The 21,710-nt window shown below is 34.9% G+C and overlaps 2 protein-coding genes across 8 annotated transcripts; one reads left to right on the forward strand and one right to left on the reverse strand.

Annotated features, from left to right (window-relative positions):
- Positions 1-12,815: 12,815 nt before the first annotated feature.
- On the forward strand, positions 12,816-17,378 carry LOC120085152 (protein PIN-LIKES 3-like). Of its 7 annotated transcripts, none has more exons than XR_005483827.1 (15): positions 12,819-13,121; positions 13,235-13,314; positions 13,386-13,510; positions 13,593-13,714; positions 13,804-14,046; positions 14,145-14,228; positions 14,319-14,419; positions 14,527-14,579; positions 14,650-14,841; positions 14,939-15,090; positions 15,715-16,055; positions 16,140-16,246; positions 16,450-16,515; positions 16,600-16,657; positions 17,178-17,375. XR_005483827.1 is itself a non-coding variant. In XM_039041029.1 (10 exons), the coding sequence occupies exons 1-10, from the start codon at positions 12,984-12,986 to the stop codon at positions 15,061-15,063; spliced, it is 1,263 nt and encodes a 420-aa protein (XP_038896957.1). In that variant the 5' UTR covers positions 12,820-12,983; the 3' UTR covers positions 15,064-15,271. The 7 variants fall into 7 exon arrangements, 1 of the variants encoding a protein (XP_038896957.1); XR_005483826.1 differs by having other exon boundaries at positions 16,140-16,230; XR_005483825.1 differs by having other exon boundaries at positions 16,140-16,515; positions 17,178-17,376.
- A 547-nt stretch (positions 17,379-17,925) lies between these two features.
- Positions 17,926-20,040, reverse strand: LOC120086492 (cyclin-dependent kinase B2-2). Its single transcript, XM_039043174.1, has 8 exons — positions 19,723-20,040; positions 19,267-19,408; positions 19,101-19,162; positions 18,904-19,015; positions 18,727-18,820; positions 18,556-18,625; positions 18,321-18,459; positions 17,926-18,237 (listed from the first exon to the last, which is right to left on the reverse strand). The coding sequence occupies exons 1-8, from the start codon at positions 19,947-19,949 to the stop codon at positions 18,145-18,147; spliced, it is 939 nt and encodes a 312-aa protein (XP_038899102.1). The 5' UTR covers positions 19,950-20,040; the 3' UTR covers positions 17,926-18,144.
- Positions 20,041-21,710: the final 1,670 nt, after the last annotated feature.

Below are 21,710 nucleotides of genomic sequence, written 5' to 3' on the forward strand. Positions count from 1 at the left end.
CCAATCCTAAAACATCCATAAATCGCAAACAAAATATTCAACAATTCATCACATGAATAATACAGAATACATACCCACCATTAATCTGAAAAAGAAAATTCTGGAAATAAAATAAAATTGGGAAACCAACAACCTGGCTCTGATACCAATTGAAGAAACAGTGAAATTCTGCAGTGGAAGGGAATCATCCCAATTTTATAATTTTCACATAATCCCAATTTACAGAATAGAAAATTATGCATTAGACAATAAAATACAACATGCTTTGAAAGGAAGGAATTAGGGAAAAAATAACACTTACCCTTGAAGTCAAAAAAATCTTCACGAAATCCCTCGAACTAGTCACGAACAGTTCGTACCAAGAACCAACAATACAAAATGGCCACCACCACTTGAGAACTCTCTATATTCTCCTTAGGTATAAGAATTCGAGAGTTGGACTCTAAATTTTGGGAGAGAGATGATTTTTTTAGAGGAAGAAGAAAACCTTTTTTTTCTCTGTTTGTTCCTAGGGAGAAAAGCTAGAGAGAGTTCTTTGTCAAGTTTCTGTGAAGAAGATGATGAATCGTAGGAAACTAAACCACCACTTCACACATTTAATTGAGAGAGAACTAAGGGGAGGGAGTTAACTCCCTCCCTTTAATTTAAAATTAATTTAAAATAAATAAAATAAATTTAATTAATAATTATATAATATAATAACTAACTTATTACATGTATATATAACTATATATTATATTAAATATAACACATAACCTATAGTTTTCATATTGTATCAAATACAATTTAACTTATAGTTTTATTTCTCTCAATAATACATGACATTTAATATAAATCACATTTATACTAAATTTAATTATATGAATCTCATCCATATAATTAATATTTGAATCACATTCAAATATTTAATTTCTCTCAAAATAAACTTTATATTATAATGTATCGAATACATTATATTAATTATATCACATTTAATTAATTTAATTTTAATTATATATATATAATTAATTTAATTAAATATATCATATATAATTAATTCCCTCAATTAATTTGAACAATTCAAATTAATCCAAAATTAATTCTCAATAAAACTTGTTGAGCTATGAAGGGACCTTATGGACTTGTAGATTGAAGCTCCAACTGTACTTGGATAATTAATTTAACTCTTTAATTAAATTACCCAACATCCATTAACTATCGGTCACTCCACTTAAAACCGACAGCTGCACTCTTCGCACTATAGATATATTTCTGTGTCCATTGGATATAACCAGCCAATAGTGTGATGACCCTTCACAAATTGCTCGTAAGTACAGCTGGACAAAATTACCATTTTTCTCTTATAGTTACATCTAACTCCTTAAGTACCATTGATCTCTCTAATTAACAATAAGTCATAGTCCAATTATGACAAAATCCCTCTCGGACCAAGAGAGAGTGTGGCCACATTGTTCAAGCCCCGAATTAACCCTTAAGGGAGCAATTTATCTACTTACCTTGATATCAGGGAAGGAGTGAATTCCGTCTTATGTAGTTGTATTCCCAACTCCACAATCAAACGAATCCCCAAAATGGTAGGCATATTGAATCGACGATTTAACCACTCTCACCCATGCAAATCAAAGGACCGCCTTCATAGGCAGGGGTTTATAACTCACTCAGGATTCAGGTCATGTCCCCTATGGTCATCCTAGTGAAATGTAAGACTTTACTATTAACGGCGTTATATAATGAGACTATTCATTTCGTGGTCTGATCTTATACAAACTCTTTGTATAGTATACCCGCTCACATGTCTCCACATGAATGATCAGGATCAGATTATTTGTAGCACTTTACAACAGTTGTAACATCTACAAAGTGGGTCGTATCTGTAGTGTCACCAGGATATGGTACCCAACCTTATCCATCTACTACAGACCGTTTAGCTTATCATTTAAACATGATCTATCTGTGTGTCTATACATACATATTTAAATTACATAAATAACCTAGGATCCTTGGTTATTGGATTGAGTGTATGCTCATAAAATAAAAATTATTTTATTAATAACAATTTGTTTATACAAAGTTTACAAACTACAAGAATACAAGAGAGATTTAGAATATCAATCCCAACATAGAGATGTGACCTAAACGCTTATGCCATAATATAGCGGAATTCTAATTTAATTTACGTTACCACATGAGTTAGATAACAAGATCTTGTTAAATGAAACAAAAGAATCAAGCATATATAGATTATCAATCAAAGAACCGGTACCAATAAGTTTGGAATATTGAAAAAGTCTTACTTTATTATTTCCAAAAGAACAAGAATAACTAAATATGTGCAAACTTGAAATATATACTAAATTTTGTTTAAATGATGGTACAACAAAGTCTCATTCAAATCTAAATAACAACCAGTTTTTAAACGTAATCTAAAATTCCCAATAGCTTCAATTGGAATTTCTTTGTCATCGCCCACATAGTTGAATCTGTCAGCATCACTTGGCAGCCAACTCCACAAGCAACCTTACATTGATATACTTATGTGAGTAGTAGCACCAGAATCTACCCACCAAGTATCTGTAAGTATATAAGCTAAATTAACTTCAAAATAAACCAAAGTAAGAAGTTTACCCTTCTTTACACGTCACTTGACTTGCTTGGGATAATCTTTCTTGAAGTGACCTTTCTTTTTGCAGAAAAAACAAGGATTTTTCAATAATATGTTTCTTTTTCTTATTCTGCTGAGATGTCCCTTCTGCAACACCTATAGATTTCTTTTTCTTCTTATCACGAGAGTTAGTTGCTAAATGAGCACTTTCTGTCATTTCTCTCTTAATCTTATATTTTTCTTGCATACATTATGAGATAACCTCATTAATACTCCATTTCCTTCTAAATATTATAACTTATCTTAAATTGAGTGATTTGTGCAGGAAGAGAGATAAGTGTCAGATGTACGAATAAATTTTCATTTATCTCGATATCAAGTATTTTTAATTTACTTGCGAAATTGGACATTTCCATAATGTACTCCCCTATGTTTCCATTGCCCTTATACCTCATGGAAGTTAAAAAATTCAAAAGACTATTTGCCTTCTCTTGTTCAATTTTAGCAAAATATTTCTCAATTTGAGCAAAGAACTTAGTGGCATTTTCACTTTCCATGATAGAGCCCAAAAAGATTCTGAAATAGAGTGCCTAATGATCATCAGACACATGCGGTTTAACCGTTTCCACTCTCTATATTAGCTGTATTTGGATGTTCCTCAATAGAAGTAGATTTATCGATCCGTAATGCAAGGTCTCCATACACCCGAGAAGTATCTCCAAGCTTTCCTTCCAAATCTGTAAGTTCGATCCATTCAACCTTAGGGGCTGAACTCAGATTTCCATATATTTGAGTAAGACCAACTGAAACGATAAATAACAAAACATATACTTACAATTAAAATATGACAAAATAATTTCACATATATGGTGAGTCCCTTTTACAACGTAGGTAGCACAACATTGATGTCTAGCCTTTGGGCAAAGACACCAACTGGTACTCTCAATGTAATAATCAAAGTATTGACAATAAACTCTGTAAAAAGAAAATAGTCTTTCTTCGGACCGGCTATTTTTCACATGAGCAATTCTTATAATTGTCACATACTCATTACCACACGTATACCCACAATTTAGCCAAATAATTATCTTCTTTGGGCTGATAATCATTCGCATAAATTAATGAATATGTACATCTTATATTTTAGAATTAAATTTATCTGGATAATCGAGACTACTTTGATAACATATTATTTTGACCAATTCAATCCCAAATATAAGATACAATAATATAATAATATTATTGTACAAAAATAATAGAAGAAGAACACAAAATAGTCTTTACCAAATTTCACCCAATAATTGCATACACATGATACAATTAAAACAACATAAACATGAAATATCATCAAATATCATCAATCAAATTTATATTTAGATCACCAAAATATCAATCAAATTTAAATTTAAATTCACCAAAATATCAAATAAATTTAAACTTAAATTTACCACATTATCAATCAAATTTAAATTTAAATTCACTAAAATATCAAATAAAATTTAAATTAATCCACATGATCAATCAAATTAACTTAAATCTATAATATTTTCATTCAAACTAAAACTGGATTGATTCTTTCCCAACAGAGGTTAGATTGGAAAAAATGGATTGATTACATATTAATCAAAACAATATTAACAATCAATTTTTAAAAAAGAATAAATCCAATGAGAATCTTGAATTAGAAACCCATTCAATACTAGCAATAAAGCAGATTGTTAAAGGAGAAAAAAAAATAATAAAATATCTTGAATCCACCTAGCTACCGCCGTGCATACCCTTCAATTGGACTCTACTGAAATCGACGGAACGTTATTAATTTTTTTTTTTCGCCTGAAACCCGAAACCACGGTAGGTTTCAATATTCACATAAGTATCATCGGCGGAGGTTGAGAAATCGGTGTAGTACACCCTTCTTTATTTTAAAAAATTTTTAATTCTTTAAATTTCTTTATTGAAAATTGAATAAGAGTAATGGTAAACGAATATAAACTAACCATCTAACATGAAAATCATACTCCAATACTCCACTTATTAATATAATTGACAAGAATAAATAACGTACCAGATTCCATTGAAAGATTGACGATGTCTATGAGATAGCTTTAGTTTTTTCAACCAAAACTCCGAATGTTATTGGTAAGATTTCTAAGATTATGAGTGCGTATTATTTTAGTATATAGGGGAGGAATCAAGGTTAGATCACATAATAAGACCCAATCTAATAAAATAATTGATAAAATATTAATCCACATATAACAACCCCGACTTCTTAGGGCAACTAAAAAGGTGATTGTTATTGTATGCATGCATAAATGTTCACATTGAGGAGAAAAATAAATAAATAAACTAAAATAAAATAATAGGATTTTGGACTGCTTAAGTGTATAAAGAAACTATTTGGATTTTAACTCAAGATTTCAAATCGTTTGAATCGGGATACCTCTAAACATGAAAATAAGAATTTAAATAAAAAATAGAGGAAAATATTAACTGAAAAAGACATCTCTAACCCTAGACCCAGAAGGTTTGTGAAAAGAAAACTAAAAAAAAAAAATACATGAGAAGACATATAAATTCAAATGCGGAAGCGTTCCTAGTTCCTTTGGCCCTATCACAGATTCCTCTTGTCAAACGCCTGAGTATGAGTATAAAATACTCAGTAAGTGGGATCAGGCTATGCATCCACAAGTAGAGAATATTTGGGTCCATGGTTCAAACAACTATAATTGTTTCTAAAAAAAACAAACCAAAGGATAACTTATATAGCCTTGACTCATATGTCTAGTGACCTGATGGCACACCATCAAAACATAGAAATAAACATGAAAGTGAACCTGTTGATTCACAAAATCGTAATATGCAAATCAACCTGTCGGCTCACGCATGTCTAGTGGCCTAGAGGAACACCGTCAAGACATGAAACTAGACTCGTCGGTCCCCTGAAATAAAACATGCATTAAGGCGAGACGGTAAACTGCCCCTACTGGTCTAATCATGCATCACATACAAAATTTCAATACTGTTCCCGCCGCACAGATCATAGCATAACATGGAAGTTCAAACATGCTCATAATACCCATAACTGTCATACAACAAGTGTATCACAAAGATAAAAATCATGCTTCTAAAGTCCATTAATTAATTTTATAAATCTAATCTAGGCCGTGATATGAAGGCATCGGTAATAGTACCACTTACCTCAAATTGGTCACAAAAGTCCACGCAAATAATCTTCTTAAAAACCCTTGGATAAAACTCGAATCAATCCTATGACATTAACCACAAGTTTAGTTTAGCAACTACAGCCTAAAAAGTGACTCCAAGATTAAATAAATCCTCGAAGTCTAAGTCCAAAGGATAACTAATCACAACTTATACTAAACTTACCAAACTCCAAAAATTTTCTTTCGAAAAGAATGGTCTTTACTTCGTTGAATGGTGCCTCTGAAATTCCCAAATCTTGAATCAAAGTTTCAAACCAAAGAGATGTTACCAATTTAACCCAAAATCAAATGGGTGAACTAAACTTCCAAAATCCAAGGAAAACAAATCTTACCCAAGATTTTCAAGATTCCAGCAAGAATCTGGGCAGTGGTGGCAGACAGATCGGCAATTGGCGGCAGCGTGCGACTTACCACTAATGAAGGCTGACAGACAGACGAAGATCGACACTAGGTGTGGCGAGTGATGACGCATCGGTTCGTGGTTGGGTGCAATGACAGAAGCGAGCGGTTGGGCTTCGACGAGAATGAAAGGCGCGGCTCTCGGACGCGTGCGGAGCAGTGGATCTGGGAGGCTGAGCGCTTGACGAACAACGGCGCGATTGGGTCTGAGGCGAAAGTGTCACAACCCACCCCAGATTACCCTCTTAACCTGGATGGAGTGGTGACTACAGTAGTTACCAACCCTTTTGTTGGCACTTACTGTCTATTTAACCTGTTAAATATTCTCAACCCTTAAAATGTATATATCATCTATACACTGTGCAGTTAACTCAGAACTTAACACAATTACATTATAAGGTTTTGCAGCATTGTTCATACATGAATCTTACAATTTAGTGAGCCCCAACTGGAATACTAGTCACTAGACAGACACATGTGTTCTAACTAATACAGGTCTTCGATTACGCTTCCTTCAACCTATTTCTTTAAGTGGCTGAGCAGTAGCAGCAAACTCTTTTGGGAACTAGCCACTACCTGAAAGGAAAACATTTGAAAACATGAGTTGAAAGCCCAGTAAGTGACTAGCATTTAAGCATAACGTTCATACATAAATTTCATATCAAAACTGAAAGCTTTTACTAAAACATAAACTTAGCAACTATGATTCATGTTATCATCAACATCATATAGCATTTTTATGCTTTGCTGGACTATGCCTTAGCCTATCAGTTTGGAGTGGCCCTCTTGCTCACTCCTTATCATTCATTACCGTATTACTACTTTACTGGGAAAGAACCCTTTTTGTTCACTTCCTACAATCATAACTTGCATTCTTAGTTTAGAGAGAACCTTTACTCAATCTCTCAACATCAATCCATGGCTAAATTGGAGTGTTCTCGACACTAACAATAATAACTTTTCATTTATTTGTATAACGCTAGTTTAAGTACCGTCATACCTTAGGTACTATTGCTCAGATATCTTCTCCATGTACTTCAGTATCGAGCTGCTCGGATACCTTCTCCATGTCCTTCAGTATCGAGCTATTCAAATTCTAGGATAAAGCTTTAGTACCTTCTCCATGTACTTCAGTAATGAGTTATTCACATTCTAGTCCAAACTTCGGTACCTTCTTCGTGTACCTCAGTACTGAGCTATCTCTTAATAACTTAGTTGCCCAAACACATTCCTTACTAACGCATCCTCATGGTCATTGTAAAGCATAGCATAAACATAACATTAATGTGAGATGTGTTGCTACATAGCTATTTGAGAATAACTGTCATAACTAGCTTTCAGTAAACATGCATTGCTAAACATTCATAAGCTTAAGTAATTTACTTAAAACATTTAAAACATTTAGAGTCACTCACAGTCTTTGGCAATCTCCTTCATGTATATGCTTACTGTGTGTTGAACACTTAGCCAAATTCTTAGGCCTTAACTTGACAAGGCAGCAACTTCATTACCATGCGCCCATGCCTTGCGTCCATACATTGCATTAGACGTTTAAGCCTTCTATGTGCCTAAGCCTTCAGCTCGCGCCTACTGCCCATTGCATAGCAATCTTTGCGCCCATTGCTCAGCTTATGCGTCCATCTAGTGGTACATCGACGCATGCCCCATGTGTTCCTCCGATTATGCCCATCACTCTGCTTATGCACCATCTGGTGGCACATCAACGCATGTCCCATGCGTTCACCCGGTTGCACCCATCACTCGGCTTATGCGCCCATCTGGTGGCACATCAACGCATGTCCCATGTGTTCATCCAGTTGCGCCCATCGTCCAACACAACCTTGTGCTTATGATTTCAATATGCATTGCATGGTCTGATACTTCCCATCTCATCTTTGTGCCCATTCAACCTTCAACGCATACATTCATCATCTTTGTCAAGCCCTTAAAGCTGCTTGCTTGCTCTACCCAAGCAGCTGCCTGTTTGCTGAAGATTTCGGATTTAACTTACACTTTTAATAACTAATTTTTCAGGCCTTTTCTCAAGGAATTTCCTTCTACAAATATTCTTTAAATTGTCTTAGTAAGCTTAACTTAAAATTTCAGCTCAGAATTTCTCATAGTTGTGCCGGAATCCTTAAATTATCAAGACTGGCCCAACTTACCCAAGAATTCGACCTTCAGCCGGATTCTTCATACTCCAGCTCGATTCTGCTAGAATCTCCCTCTGGTATATCAACCTCAATAACTAGACATACTTAGGATTTGAATGGCTCTGAAATTACTTCATTTGCGCGAGCGAATTTCTCTAACCTTCTGCTTGAATTCAGGCTTCTTCTTTTAAACTAACAGCTGCATGCTTTCCTTTTAACATCAGGCTACCACCTCATGTTTAGAGGATAATGTCAAACCTGAGTATGACAGCTGGTTTAGCTGATCAATCTCCAAGATAATCTTTCTCTCCTGGCTATCAACGCAAGGGTCAACTCCCAAGCCGATGCTTCAACCACATGGTCGCATACCTCCTTCTCAACGCATTACCCAATCTAGCTAACGCATAGCTCACCTAGAGGCTTTTGCGTCCCTCCTTTGATCACATACTTCTAAGTAAACGCATGTCCTAGCCCACGTATAGCTCTTATCATATCAACCATGCGTTAAGCCTTCCACATTTCAAGCATAACACCAACGCTTAGGCCGTATAGCGTCAACACATAGGCTGCATATCACTAACGCATAGGCTGTATAGCACCAACGCATAAGTCGCATCCATCGCGTCCATCACATCCAACGTCGCATGCCTCCCTCACTGCATGCCATCCATCGACGCATGCCTCGTACCATGTCAACGCATGCCCTTGCCTCACCACATGCCTTCGGCTACTTACCAACACATCATAGCTTTCACTCATGCATTCACCCTTGGTACCAACGCATAGCTTATTCTTGCCTTCAACACTTAGCCTCTACAAGCCTTGTAGACAAGCCTTGATTGCTACACACGCAACCTCATGCGTCCACTTTTCTCCATCAATGCATGCCTACACTTTGCTTCCATACTTAGCCAAATTTTCACTTGTTATATTATCTAAACTTACACATCTAAGTATTTCTAATACTTAGAATTTTCTTCCTCCATCTTCTTACTTTCTTTATCTTCTTTCATAATTTTACTTAACACGCTTGTTACTTACTTTTGTAGGAAAAATAGAGTACGGGGTTGACAGAAAGGCTCGGTTGCGAGGGAGAACGACGGCGGCACGCTCCGGCTGGCGCGCGAGAGAGAAAAGAAGAAAAGAGAGGGAAAAAAGAAAGAAAAAGAAAAAGACTTTTCTTTTCTCTTTTTTTTTTTTTTTTTATTTAAAAAAAAAAAAAAAAAAAAAAAAAAAAAACACTCTAAGTGAGACTTAACCTATTTAAAGCAACTTAAACCCTTTCCTTTTTCTTTCTAAAAATTCAATATCCAAATCCCTTTTGGATTTAGAATCCCAAATCCAATTTTGGGAACGATATTTTAAACCAACTATCACAATAAATTGATTTAACTTAATATCTTCTCCAAAAATACAAAAAAATAACTCGAAACTCCAAATTTTAATTTAATGTTCCAAATTAAATTAAAAATTGAAACATTTAAACATAAGTCCCAAGTTTTCCTTCAATCAAATTTAAATTCCAAAATTCCTCTTTGAGCAAATAATTAAATTGAATCATCCTTATAACAATTCTATTTATCCTACGAAATTGAAAATATTCGTAAATACCACAAAATACAGAATTTACATGACGAACAAATTTGGAATGTCACACCACATATATAGTTCATACTTTAATTATAAAGTATTATTATTTAAATACATATAGCATCCAAATCTTCTTCGAATTTCATTTTTGAAGTACTCGAGAATTCAAGAATTTAAGATAAGTTTTTATTTTCTAGGTCTTTAGTCTTACAAGTCTTTAAGAGGATTACACCCTTCAAAATTTCAATCCAATCCCTTGATTTTGGCGGCATTTTTTAGTCTTTGAAAACTAATTGATACTGTTTTTTTAGTACAATAGAGGCTAGGAGAGTCAAACCATAGACTTTGTGATGGCTAACAAGTTGAGTTATGCTATCTTTAGCAACAATAATTTCTTTTGAAACTATATGTTTTTTTAATTTATTATTATTTATTTTCCTCTTTTCCTCCTCCTCTATCCAATATCCAGTAGCCCGTCTTCTTTTTTCTCTTCTTTCTTTCTTCTCATCCCCTTTTTCCTCTTTCTCCTTCCCACGAGCAAAAGCAAGATCAAAAGGGAGAAATAATCGCTAATGGAAAATTGATGGCATGGACTAAGATACTGCTGTATCCAAATTTTTAAATAAAAACCTTCATAGCAGGGGCAGATTTAATATAGCTCGCTATGAAGCATTCATACATATTCGACTACACGATATGGATATGTCTAAGGATGCATCATTTTTTATATATTTTTTTAATATATATATTTCTAAAAAACGCGGATACGGATACATTGAAGATACATTTTCTTTTTCTTTAAAAAAAATATAGGATATAGATAAATTTATCATATAAGTTAATAACAATTTCACAAAATATAATACAAACACTGCAATATAATAGAAAAAAAGCAACATATAAGATGTTGAAGTACAATAATTAATAAAAATGCAATAGAAAAGTGACTCATATTGCAAAGAAGAAGAAAATGAAGATTAGAGAGAGAAATATGAAGATAAACGAAGAACTTCTTCATTGAATTGTTGAAAATATCCAAATGATTTATATTTTGGTCAATTTTGTGGGGACTCAAATTTGAAGATGAAAATGAAATGATTTAGTCTAGGGTTTGATCAGTTATTTATTTTTTTTCCTAGGATTTGATCAGTTTTTTTTTTTTTTTTTCCTTTTAGTTTTGAACACGAGTAGTGGGCTTTTTAAATAAATTGTCTAGTTTTAGATTGAGAAAGATTAGATGTTGTCTTTTTTATTTAAAAAAATACGTGTAGAAATAGATACGTTGAATATTTGTGTTTCATAAATGGCTCGGCTCAAGCCCCAACTTTATACTACTTATATAATATGTATATATAAAAAATTGGCATAGTGCTAAGTAGTAAATTTGCCTTCTAGCTTCTTCTATATCCAAGTTTAAATCTCACTCATTACATTTATTTTTGTTAAATTATATAAAACCCCGTCAACAAAATTTCAGAATTGAATCAATTTAAATTTTTAGACAAAAAATTCTTTGAAAATCTTCTATGTATTTACTATAATTGTCCAGTTTGTTAACTCCACATTTGAAAAATTAGTTTAAAAATTAATGCGTAGATATTTTCAAAAGTAATCTAAATTTAAGAATTTAATTCACTCAAATTATAAGTTGAATGTGATAATTTTTTAACCAAATCTAAAGAAAATATAAATTAATATTAGAATAAAAGTTTTGTGGCGATGATTAAAAGTGGGCCACCTGCACTCTCCTTTCTCTGCATCCAACTCCAAATTTGCTTTCTCCTTCCCCAATCTTTCGGTCTCCGTTGTCTTTTGAATCTCCACTTTCATTAATATTCTATTAATATACATTTATTCATATTCATGAATGTATTTTTTTTTTTTTTTTAATTCTCTCTCGCTTTTAATTTTTCTTTAGTACTATTTTTTTTCTTTTCGTTATAGCTCCTTTTAACAGATCATGCTATGTCTCTATGAGGAATCTAACCTTCTTTATTTTTATACTGCTGTATTCGTGATAATCTCCTTGTGACTTTACTCATAAATTGCCTCCAACAACTAAGAATAATAATAGTGGTAATAATAATAAAAGAAATGCATGAAATTAATATATTATTTTTGTTATTATCATCCAAGGTCACTTTGATAGACTCTTCTAATACTTGTTTACATCCACATATATGGTAGAGGGTTGTCCGACAAAGCCTAAGCCCAAGAAAATTGGGTGGCAATCTAGAGAGAAACAAAAAAAAAAACAATCAGTCGTAAATATATGCCAATTGGAAAATAAATACCCTATAACCTCGAGTGCTGCAAACTACTAACATTGTTGGAGTTACATGTAATTACGTAGAGTGTCAGAGAGAGAACGTTATAAATAACTTCATTCGACGAATACAAAAATGAAAAGAGTAGGTAATGTCCCAAGAGACCTTACTTTTGTATTTTTAGTTGAACTATATACTTTGCGAGTTGGTGGACAATCCAACGACGTGATCTTTTTCCTCTAATTCAACAAAAAAAAAAATAATAATAATAATAATGGTACGAAAAGAGATTGTGTAATTAGAAACTGTAGTTTTATGTTATGAAAATTACCACTTTCTTGTTTGTCAGCGAGCGAATATGATGAGTACTGATTCACTTTGACAATTCTGTTTTGGATCCTTCGATAGGTTTCATCTCGGATGAAGAGGTTAAAGAGAGGCATTTGGCTGTTCTCATATTTATGTTCATGTGGGGATGGGATATTAAATACCTTATACGGGTTGTTACATAAGAATAAATGATGATTCAATACGACGTCGTAAAGAAGAAATGAGTATGAAATAGTCTCTTTTTTTAAGGAGTGAGAGAACTGTCCACGGGTTTTCAGCGTCACAGCGATGATTTAGATTGTGGTAGTGGACGACACCGAGTTCCGATCTGTTTGTTAAAAACCAAAGCAAATATGATATGATATGATACAGGGCGAGGATTAAGGAAATCCAAACCAAAATCAATTTTCCGAAGATGGTGAAGTTTTTGAGCCTCCTGATTGCGGCTTCCATTCCCGTTCTGAAAGTGCTTCTAATCACAGCGCTTGGCTCTTTTCTGGCTCTTCCCCACATCAACGTCTTGGGCGAAGAAGCCAGAAAGCATTTGAATGGAGTAACTTCATTACAACCAACACCAATACCTAGCTATTTCCCTTTTTTCCTTCACTTCCATCGTATTCATGGCGCTCTTATTGTTGTTGTTTTTTGTGTCTGTCTGTAACACAGGTGGTTTTTTACGTATTCAATCCTGCACTCGTCTCCTCCAACCTTGCTGAAACTATTACATACAACAACATGGTCAAGATGTATGTAATACTTTTCTCTTTCTCAAAAATGCTACTTCAATTGATATGATACTCTGCTTTGGTTTGAACAGGTGGTTTATGCCTTTCAATATCCTCATTACTTTCATAGTGGGATCACTATTTGGTTGGATTGTGATTCAATTAACCAAACCTCCTCCTCATCTCCGCGGCCTCATCTTGGGTTGCTGCTCCGCTGGTAAACAAAATTATATTATTCCTCCCTCAAATATTATCATATGGGATATTCTCTCCATTGATTTCGTTTTTCCTTTCCACAGGAAATTTGGGCAACATTTTACTTATTATAATTCCAGCAGTTTGTAAAGAAAAGGGAAGCCCCTTTGGGGACTCCGACCAATGCACCACTTACGGAATGGCTTATGTTTCTCTTTCAATGGCGGTCTCTTCCCTTCATATCCTCTCACTTACTTCATTCAAATGCTCTACCCTCTCCCAGATATACAATTTATATTTATTTCTTCTTTTCAGATAGGAGCCATATTTTTATGGTCATATGTCTACAATATTGTTCGAGTTTCTTCAATGAGCCACATTAAGAATTCCACCTTTAATAACTTGCCCATCACTAACACCTCCTCCATAGAGGAACCATTGATTCACAATATTCAACCACTTGTTGTTCATAATGATGATGATGATGATGTTTCTTCAAAAAAATTATTGGTTTTGGAGGAAAATGCAGTCATTTCCTCTTCTCAAACGAAACATGAGGTGCTTTTCTCATCAATGTTTCCTTTCTTCTGTCCATTGTTTTTTTGGTTCTCATCTAACCCAACCTCTCCTCAAATAATATATAAATGCAATGGCAGGTTGTTCCAACTGCAGTCGGAATAAGCACATTCATTAAATCGCTTAATTTGAAAGCATTGTTTGCCCCTTCAACAATTGGAGCGGTATGTGGGGTGCCAGGAAGTGAGTATAATACATATAATTGGTTTAACCACTCCAAACATACTAATCTTCTTGTCTTTCATTTCCTACAGATTGCTGGTTTTGCGATCGGTCTCATCCCTCAACTTCAAAGCTTGTTGATAGGTGCTGATGCTCCTTTGCGCGTCATCGACGACTCGGCTGCTTTGTTGGGGTATCAAACTTTTTTCACTCTTCTTAAAACAATGTCATCATCTAACAGATCACCCAATAATCATCTTTTGATTTTTGAGGATTTTAAATGCTCCTTGGTGACTGCAGAAATGGGGCCATCCCAACTGTCACATTAATTGTAGGAGGGAACCTTCTAAAAGGTAACAACGTAAAAATTTATTCAAAACTGGTAAAGAGAATTGATTATGCTTTGCATTGGTGAACGTCCAGGTTTGCGAGGATCGGAATCGGAGTTGAAGAAATCCATTGTCATTGGGATTGTTTTGGTTCGTTACATTGCGCTGCCTCTGAGTGGACTTTTGATTGTGAGAGGAGCTGCAAAATTGGGTTGGGTGGGGTCTGATCCCTTGTATCTGTTTGTTCTTCTGCTTCAATTTGCTGTCCCACCTGCTATGAATATTGGTAAAAAGAAAGAATACTCTGCTTTTTGCTGGCTAATTTTGAATGTGAATTCTGTATACTTGTGATTTGAAACCAATGTGAATGCTATTGAATTCAGGAACCATCACTCAATTGTTTGGAGCTGGAGAGGCAGAATGCTCGGTTATTTTGCTATGGACTTACGTTCTAGCTTCAGTTTCACTGACACTTTGGTCCACCTTGTTCTTGTGGCTCGTGGGTTGATCTATATTGATGAGACTCCAATAAAAAGTAACAACCAAACCACATAAAACTTTTGTTCTAAATTCTAAGGATCTTCACATTGTTATAGCATATCCTTTAGAAATGTGAATGTGACCTCCCGAATTTTTGGATTTTGAAATTAATTATCTCGAATTATTTGGAATTATATTTTCTATTTTAAAATTAATTATCTCTAATTATTTAGAAATTAATTATCTCAAATTATTTGGAATTATATTTTCAATTTTTGGAGTTCGACACTAAATTAAATGTGATAAGATAATTAAGTTTATATTTAGTGATTTAGATTTGTAGATTATTTTTGTGGGAGATTGAGAGGTTAAGGAGGAAAAGGAAAAGGAAAAGAAAATATATATGTATATTGGGTGTTGACCGGACAAATTAAGGTTTGACTTAATCTTAAAATATATATACATATATATCGATTTAAGATTAAAAAATAAATAAAAGAAATTTAGTTTTTCCCCCTTCTCCACGCCTGCCGCTGTGAGTCCCCCCACCCCACCCAATCCACAATTTTTTCTTCTCTTTCATTTGCAATCGTGTGCAACCCTCAGCCCACAGATTCATTACTCACACGAGAAGCTCCAAATTTGTTGTCTCGTGCCGCTCCGACCACGGCAACTGCAGGTTCTCTCAGTTGTGACCCAGTGTTGCTCGTTCCGTCGAAGTTTCAGATCGCGTCGTGATCCAGCCGCAGCCCACCCGATCTCCAACCACGATCTCCAACCGCCTCACTCGCCTGCTAGCGCTGCCGTTGGAGTCTAGTCGCTAGATCTGAAGTTGCGTCGTTGTCCACAATTGTCCGTAGTCGATGCTCAGCGTGGCCGTTCGTGTGGGTTTTTGTCAGGTCGTCCATTCGCTACAACGTCCACCATTTGCTTCGCCGCACTCATCCACCGCCAGCCGTTGGTCACTGCCACTGAGTCATCGCTTTACATTGCCAGATTTTTAGAATTTGATGTGTTCTGGTAAGTTGATGAGATTTCGTTGGGTTGTTTCTAATCTACTGGTATGTGGTTAGTTTAATTGAGTTTCAAGTGTGTCCATGGCAGGTTGGTCTAATTTCAATTTTCTCACGCCGCCTTGATTATAGATTTAATGTTCTGGAAGAATTCGAAGAATTTTGAAGAAATTTCCAACAAGGTTGGGTCTACAATCAGTGAGTTTTGTTGGGTTCTTGTTCAATGGTAGATTACCTATTAAGCTTTACACTGGTTTGAGTTTGTTACTCACAATGCTTGTGTTAGATTGGAGCTTTGAAAGACTTTGAGGCACTATTCAGAAGTCGTTGGGTTTTTATAGATTATCTTAAGTTTAATTGTTGGAAATTTAGTCATTGTCTTATTGGTGATTTGTGCATAGGTTGGACTACTTGGTGGACGTTTTTTAGTGAAATCTTGGATTGATCTTGTTTTGACCTCCATTTAGGTAAGTGGTTTAAGGATAGTTGAGGTAAAGTGTGTTGGAAATTTATGCTTTATGGGATAAAACTGATTATGGTTAATGTTTTAGGCTTTGGATTGAGAAGTTTGATAAACAAGGGGACGAAATCGTTTGGATTTACTCTAAGGTAAATGATTTACTACTGGTTCGCACTCGAACCCAAGTTGATATTAAGACTGTGATTGCACTGAAAGCGTGATTCTATTTTGATGGGTTGAATTGCTATGACTTGCTATGGTTGGATTATTGAGGGTGTTTGGAAACTTGTGTTTGTGTTACGGAAAATATGATATATTATGTGAATGATTTTGCTACGTTTGAATGATGGATGGACTGATGGGACTATTCTGGAAACTCTTGAGTGAGTATGTTCTAAGATTATGATTACATGCTTATGACTGTGTTAGACTGATGGTGACTGTTAGCATTCTTAACGAGTTGTGTACATCCCTTGTGTATGTATTGCCGTTCTTATGGGATCGCCGCCACCTATATTTATGATTTTTTTTGTGACTCTTCGGAGCCACTACTATGAAAGCGTGCCTTCGAATTCGCCCCTTAGTACCTATACACATAATAAGCCCAATAGTGGGTCGCTTACTGAGTATTTTTATATTCAATCTTTTCTGTAAATGTTTTTTTTCTAGGTGGTAAAGATATGCTACCGAATGATACGAGGAATCCGTGACATTGAGACTTGACATCGCTTCCACACATGATTTTCTCAAAATGTTTTGTTTTAGGGTTAAATATTTAAATTATTTGATTGTTTTAGTCAGTATTTATTTAATTTATTTTAAAGTAGATTAAGGGTACCCGAACAGTGTTTTTATTATTTTAGAGATTTATTTAATGAAAAAGTTTTATTGAATTTTTTCTTCTAGACATGTGTTTTCCAGCTTTTGCATACATACGCCAAACAGTATTTTTATTTTATTTTATGGAAAGTTAGGTCGTTACAATGAAAGTTACTGGCATGGGCATAATCTTTTAGTAGGATTTTACAACAGACCACTTTGTGATAATATTTGTTCATTATAAATAATAGTCAAGTTAGATTTCAATGTGTTTCCCTCCCATCTACTCTTAAATACGCTGTAAGACCACGAGAGTATATTATAATGGGATTTAAAAAATAAAACTCACACTGATTTTCGATGCAAGTTTCTATACTATTGAGATGTTGAGAGAAGAATTTAAAAATTATGAGGTCATCACGTAGAAAAAAGTAATATTGGATGAGGTGGACAAGTTGTCTTAACGGTCTTCACCTTCCACTTTCTTTGTCAATCAACTTATTTTAGGCACCAACTCAAAAGATGAAAATGATACACAAATTGTGAGTGCGTTTAGCATGTTCACAAAACATCATCCATTAATATCAATAAAACAGGGTAGAAAAATTTAGTAATCTTGTCACTCGAGAGACTGGGGATATAGCTCATGAGAAGTGAGAATTCAAATTCACTATAGCTACATGAGATTTCGATTAAAACCTGGTTTCATCATTTTGGTTACGACAAATAGTATCCTTTCAATATACTCCAAATTCCTGCTTGAGAAAAGCAACCATTCTTCTCCGGTTAAAAAGTTACCCAAATCTTCAACACTGAATCAGAGATATTCCTTGTTCAAGTCATCAAAATAAGGATGTTCCATTGCTTTCTTTGCTGAAATACGTGTTGAGGGTTCATACCTCAACATTTGCTGCGGAAACCAACCTCGATTATTAGAAACCAGTACAAACAATTTCTATCTACTTAATGGATATTTTTTAATAGATGACTTACTGAAAGCAGATCTAGCCCTTTATCATCCAAGTTGGGAACAGCAGTTGAAAGGCTTTGGGGGTTCCACTGGGGATACTCATGCCAGTTCATTAGTTTGCTCACACCAGGCCAGACCTTTTCATTTGGGGTCCCTAATAACCTGCATACAAATTTCCCATAACATCTTTGTTTAAGAGGTTGATCGTCCCAAAAGACTTGTCAAAGTTAGTCAAGAAGAAACAAGTGACGTGGGCACCTGAAGATATGAAGGAGCTGTTGCAACTCAGAATCTCCAGGAAAGAGAGCCTGCTTGGTGGCAAGTTCGGCTGAAGTTATCAAAAGAAGCAAATTTAGAATGTTGCATACATGGAATTGAGAAACACCAAAATATAAAAGGCTATATACTAATTCTGGGATGGGAAGATACCGAATATGCAGGCAACAGACCACATGTCTACAGCTGTGGAGTAATGAGTTGCCCCCAACAGAACTTCGGGAGCTCTATACCAGAGGGTTAGTATCTGGAGTACACAGGACATTAGATCTTTTAACTCTACCAAAGAACAACTAGAAAAAACAAAACTCAGAAAAAAGCACGACTTGCCTCATGAGTATACTTCTTAATTGGCACAGTAAATGCTCGAGCCAACCCAAGGTCTGCAATTTTGAGCATCATGGTCTTTCGGTCCATCAAGAGATTGTGTGGTTTCAGGTCCCTGGTATAATATAACTAACAGTTAATTAGATTTCATTTACTTTTCCACTATCACCATTAGTGTCCCAAATAGAATGATGAATTACCTGTGCAGGATTCCATGACCATGGCAGAAGGCAACGCCCTTGCAGAGTTGGTACATCAAACTCTACAAAGTAAAACAGAAATTATAAACTCCATGGCCGCGATTGAGAAACAACAAACCAGTAGTTCCTGAACAAAAATAAAGACTAAAAGAGCATTTCTAAGTACCTTGACAGTGTTAGCGGGAATGCTTTCTCCCGTATGACGGAAACTCTTGATGAATTTCTTCAGATCAGTATCCATGTATTCAAACACCAAGTAAAGGACGGTTTTCCCTTCCTTGTTCTGGCCTTGTTTGACATCCATCAACCTATACAAAATCGTTTATAACAATCATCAGAAGCGCATATCAGAGAACAGTTGGAAGTTGGCATCACGTGAAGAAAGAAATGACAAGATCAAGAGCCAGATTTGCAGGACCTAGGAGAGAGAGAAGTTACAAAACCCTAAAAGGAGTTGAGCCCCTTTTCGTACAATGACCCAGAATCGAAACCATAGTAAGAGTTGTGTAAAGAAAAAAAGCATCGACAACCCAAGAAATAGAAAAAACCCTAAAAATTGAAGTTACACAAAAACACAATTGGAGAAAGAAAGAACCGATCAAGAGAAATAAGAAGGGGTTACCTAACAATATGAGGATCCCGAGAAAGCATTCGAAGAATTGAAACTTCTCTGAGAGTGGTGGGAGGAACACCTTCCTCATCCTCATGGAGGCGCGTCTTCTTGAGCGCAACAATCTTGCCGGTCGCCTTCTCCCTTGCCCTATAAACCTTGCCGTAAGTTCCTTCTCCAACCTTCTCCAGCTTCTCGAACGCTTCCATGGCTGAAACAGTGGTCGGTCCCTTCTCCATTTCTTTCTCTCTCTCTCTCTCTCTCTCTCTCTCTCTGAAAGTGAATTTTCTCACAAAGGCTCTCTTCGTCTCTCCGAAGAAAATGAATGGAAAAGTCCAATCGGAGCGTCAAATATGTATGAAGCGTTGGGGAGGGACTTTTGACCGTTGTTACTTCCCAACGGCAATATATTTTCGAAATTCAAATTTCTAAAGTCCGCAACTGCATCCTCCCTGTCCCTCCCTCCACGTTCCTCAACACGCACTTTTGGGCCTCGTCTTCTACACCCGGCCCAACTTTATATAATTTTTTTAAAATAAAATATTAATTATTACCTTCCCTGTTAATTTCTTGTGTATTCTTGGTAAATTATAGTAGTTATACCACGTCTTTTTTATTTGGTCAAATGAAAGATTATAAATGCGGCTAAATTTAGTGGATAAATAAATTCTAATTTCTAAATTATGAATTTCTTTTTGGGATCTTTTCAAATGTAATAAAAGAGGTCGAAATATTTACATAAATAGCAAAATTTGAACCCAGCCCAAAACGATCGAAGAAAAGCCCAACCCACGATAGTGAAATACAAAAAATATCCCAATCCACATGGATAACCAGTCGATTAATTACAGTTAATTGGATTACCCATCAACTGGCCCGATATCCACACTCACATCCGATAACCATCCTTTTCCCATATCTTCTTCCAACGTCATATTCTTCATCAAACAGTGCACGATAACCATCTATCGTTTCTATGTATCTGTTTCTACAGTTTCTATAGTTTCTATATGGTTTGCACTCTATATCTGTTTCTATATAGTAAACACTAATATCCATTTCTGTTTTAATAATGTACTTGTATGTCAACTATTTATCTTAAGAACTTTATAAAAAACTTTAACATCAATTCAATCTATTATTGATACATTTGAATTAAGATGGACAATGATAAAGCACTATTTCTGTCTATCTCAGATAGACAATGATAAGTAAAAACTAATATCTGTTTCTATTGTTCTTATATCGTTTGTACTCTATATTTCTATATTTATTTAGTTGAGTGAATTTTTATTATTGATAACTTTGAATTGAGGTATACAGAGATAGAATATTATCTCAGATAGATAGTGATAAACTTTAATGGTAAACACTAATATCTGCTCTATATTTTTATATTTGTTTAGTTGAGTGGATCTATTATTGATAGCTTTGAATTGAGGATAAAATGGTTGAAATTAGGTCATTTTATTTAATTTAATAAAAGGATCTAATTGCAACTATTTTGAAACTATAAGAGGGTAATTGATCAAATTTAGTTCGGAGGTGTGATTGTAACCAATTCAATAGTTTAAGGGTAGTTTTTGCAATTTTTCTTTCATTTCTGTCTTCACGAGACAAACTTACAACATTATAAAAAAAAATATATGCCTCGTAAAGATGAATAGATTGTCCCGTGAAGTTATTTCATGAGACGTCCTATGAAGTAACTTCACGAGACAAACTTACAACATTGTGGAAAAAATACGTTTCGTGAAGATGAATAGGTTGTCCCTTGAAGTTACTTCACGAGGCAAACTTATAACATTATGAAAAAATAAATATGTCTCGTGAAGATGAATAGATTGTCCGTGAAGTTACTTCACGAGACAAAAGACATAAATGAACTCAACTTTACGAGACAAAAGAAGTCTAAGCAATCGCTGAGGACGAGTGTGTGGTGTTCGTTGATGGAACACGAGACATATGCAGCGGAATTAGGATCTAATTACACTCTAATT

Source organism: Benincasa hispida, chromosome 9 (genome assembly GCF_009727055.1).
Source record: "Benincasa hispida cultivar B227 chromosome 9, ASM972705v1, whole genome shotgun sequence".
In the NCBI taxonomy this organism is placed as follows: domain Eukaryota; kingdom Viridiplantae; phylum Streptophyta; class Magnoliopsida; order Cucurbitales; family Cucurbitaceae; genus Benincasa; species Benincasa hispida.

What these genes read in the sequence shown, in the direction of transcription:
- LOC120086492 (XM_039043174.1), bottom strand. Translation starts at nt 19,949, where the DNA reads ATGGAGAAGGGACCGACCACTGTTTCAGCCATGGAAGCGTTCGAGAAG. An exon ending in CGGGATCCTCATATTGTTAG is followed by an intron (nt 19,409 to 19,722) that starts GTAACCCCTTCT and finishes GATTTTGTATAG; the next exon opens with GTTGATGGATGTCAAACAAG. An exon ending in TTAAGAAGTATACTCATGAG is followed by an intron (nt 18,821 to 18,903) that starts GCAAGTCGTGCT and finishes TGTGTACTCCAG; the next exon opens with ATACTAACCCTCTGGTATAG.
- LOC120085152 (XM_039041029.1), top strand. Translation starts at nt 12,984, where the DNA reads ATGGTGAAGTTTTTGAGCCTCCTGATTGCGGCTTCCATTCCCGTTCTG. An exon ending in CCAGAAAGCATTTGAATGGA is followed by an intron (nt 13,122 to 13,234) that starts GTAACTTCATTA and finishes TCTGTAACACAG; the next exon opens with GTGGTTTTTTACGTATTCAA. An exon ending in CCCACCTGCTATGAATATTG is followed by an intron (nt 14,842 to 14,938) that starts GTAAAAAGAAAG and finishes TATTGAATTCAG; the next exon opens with GAACCATCACTCAATTGTTT.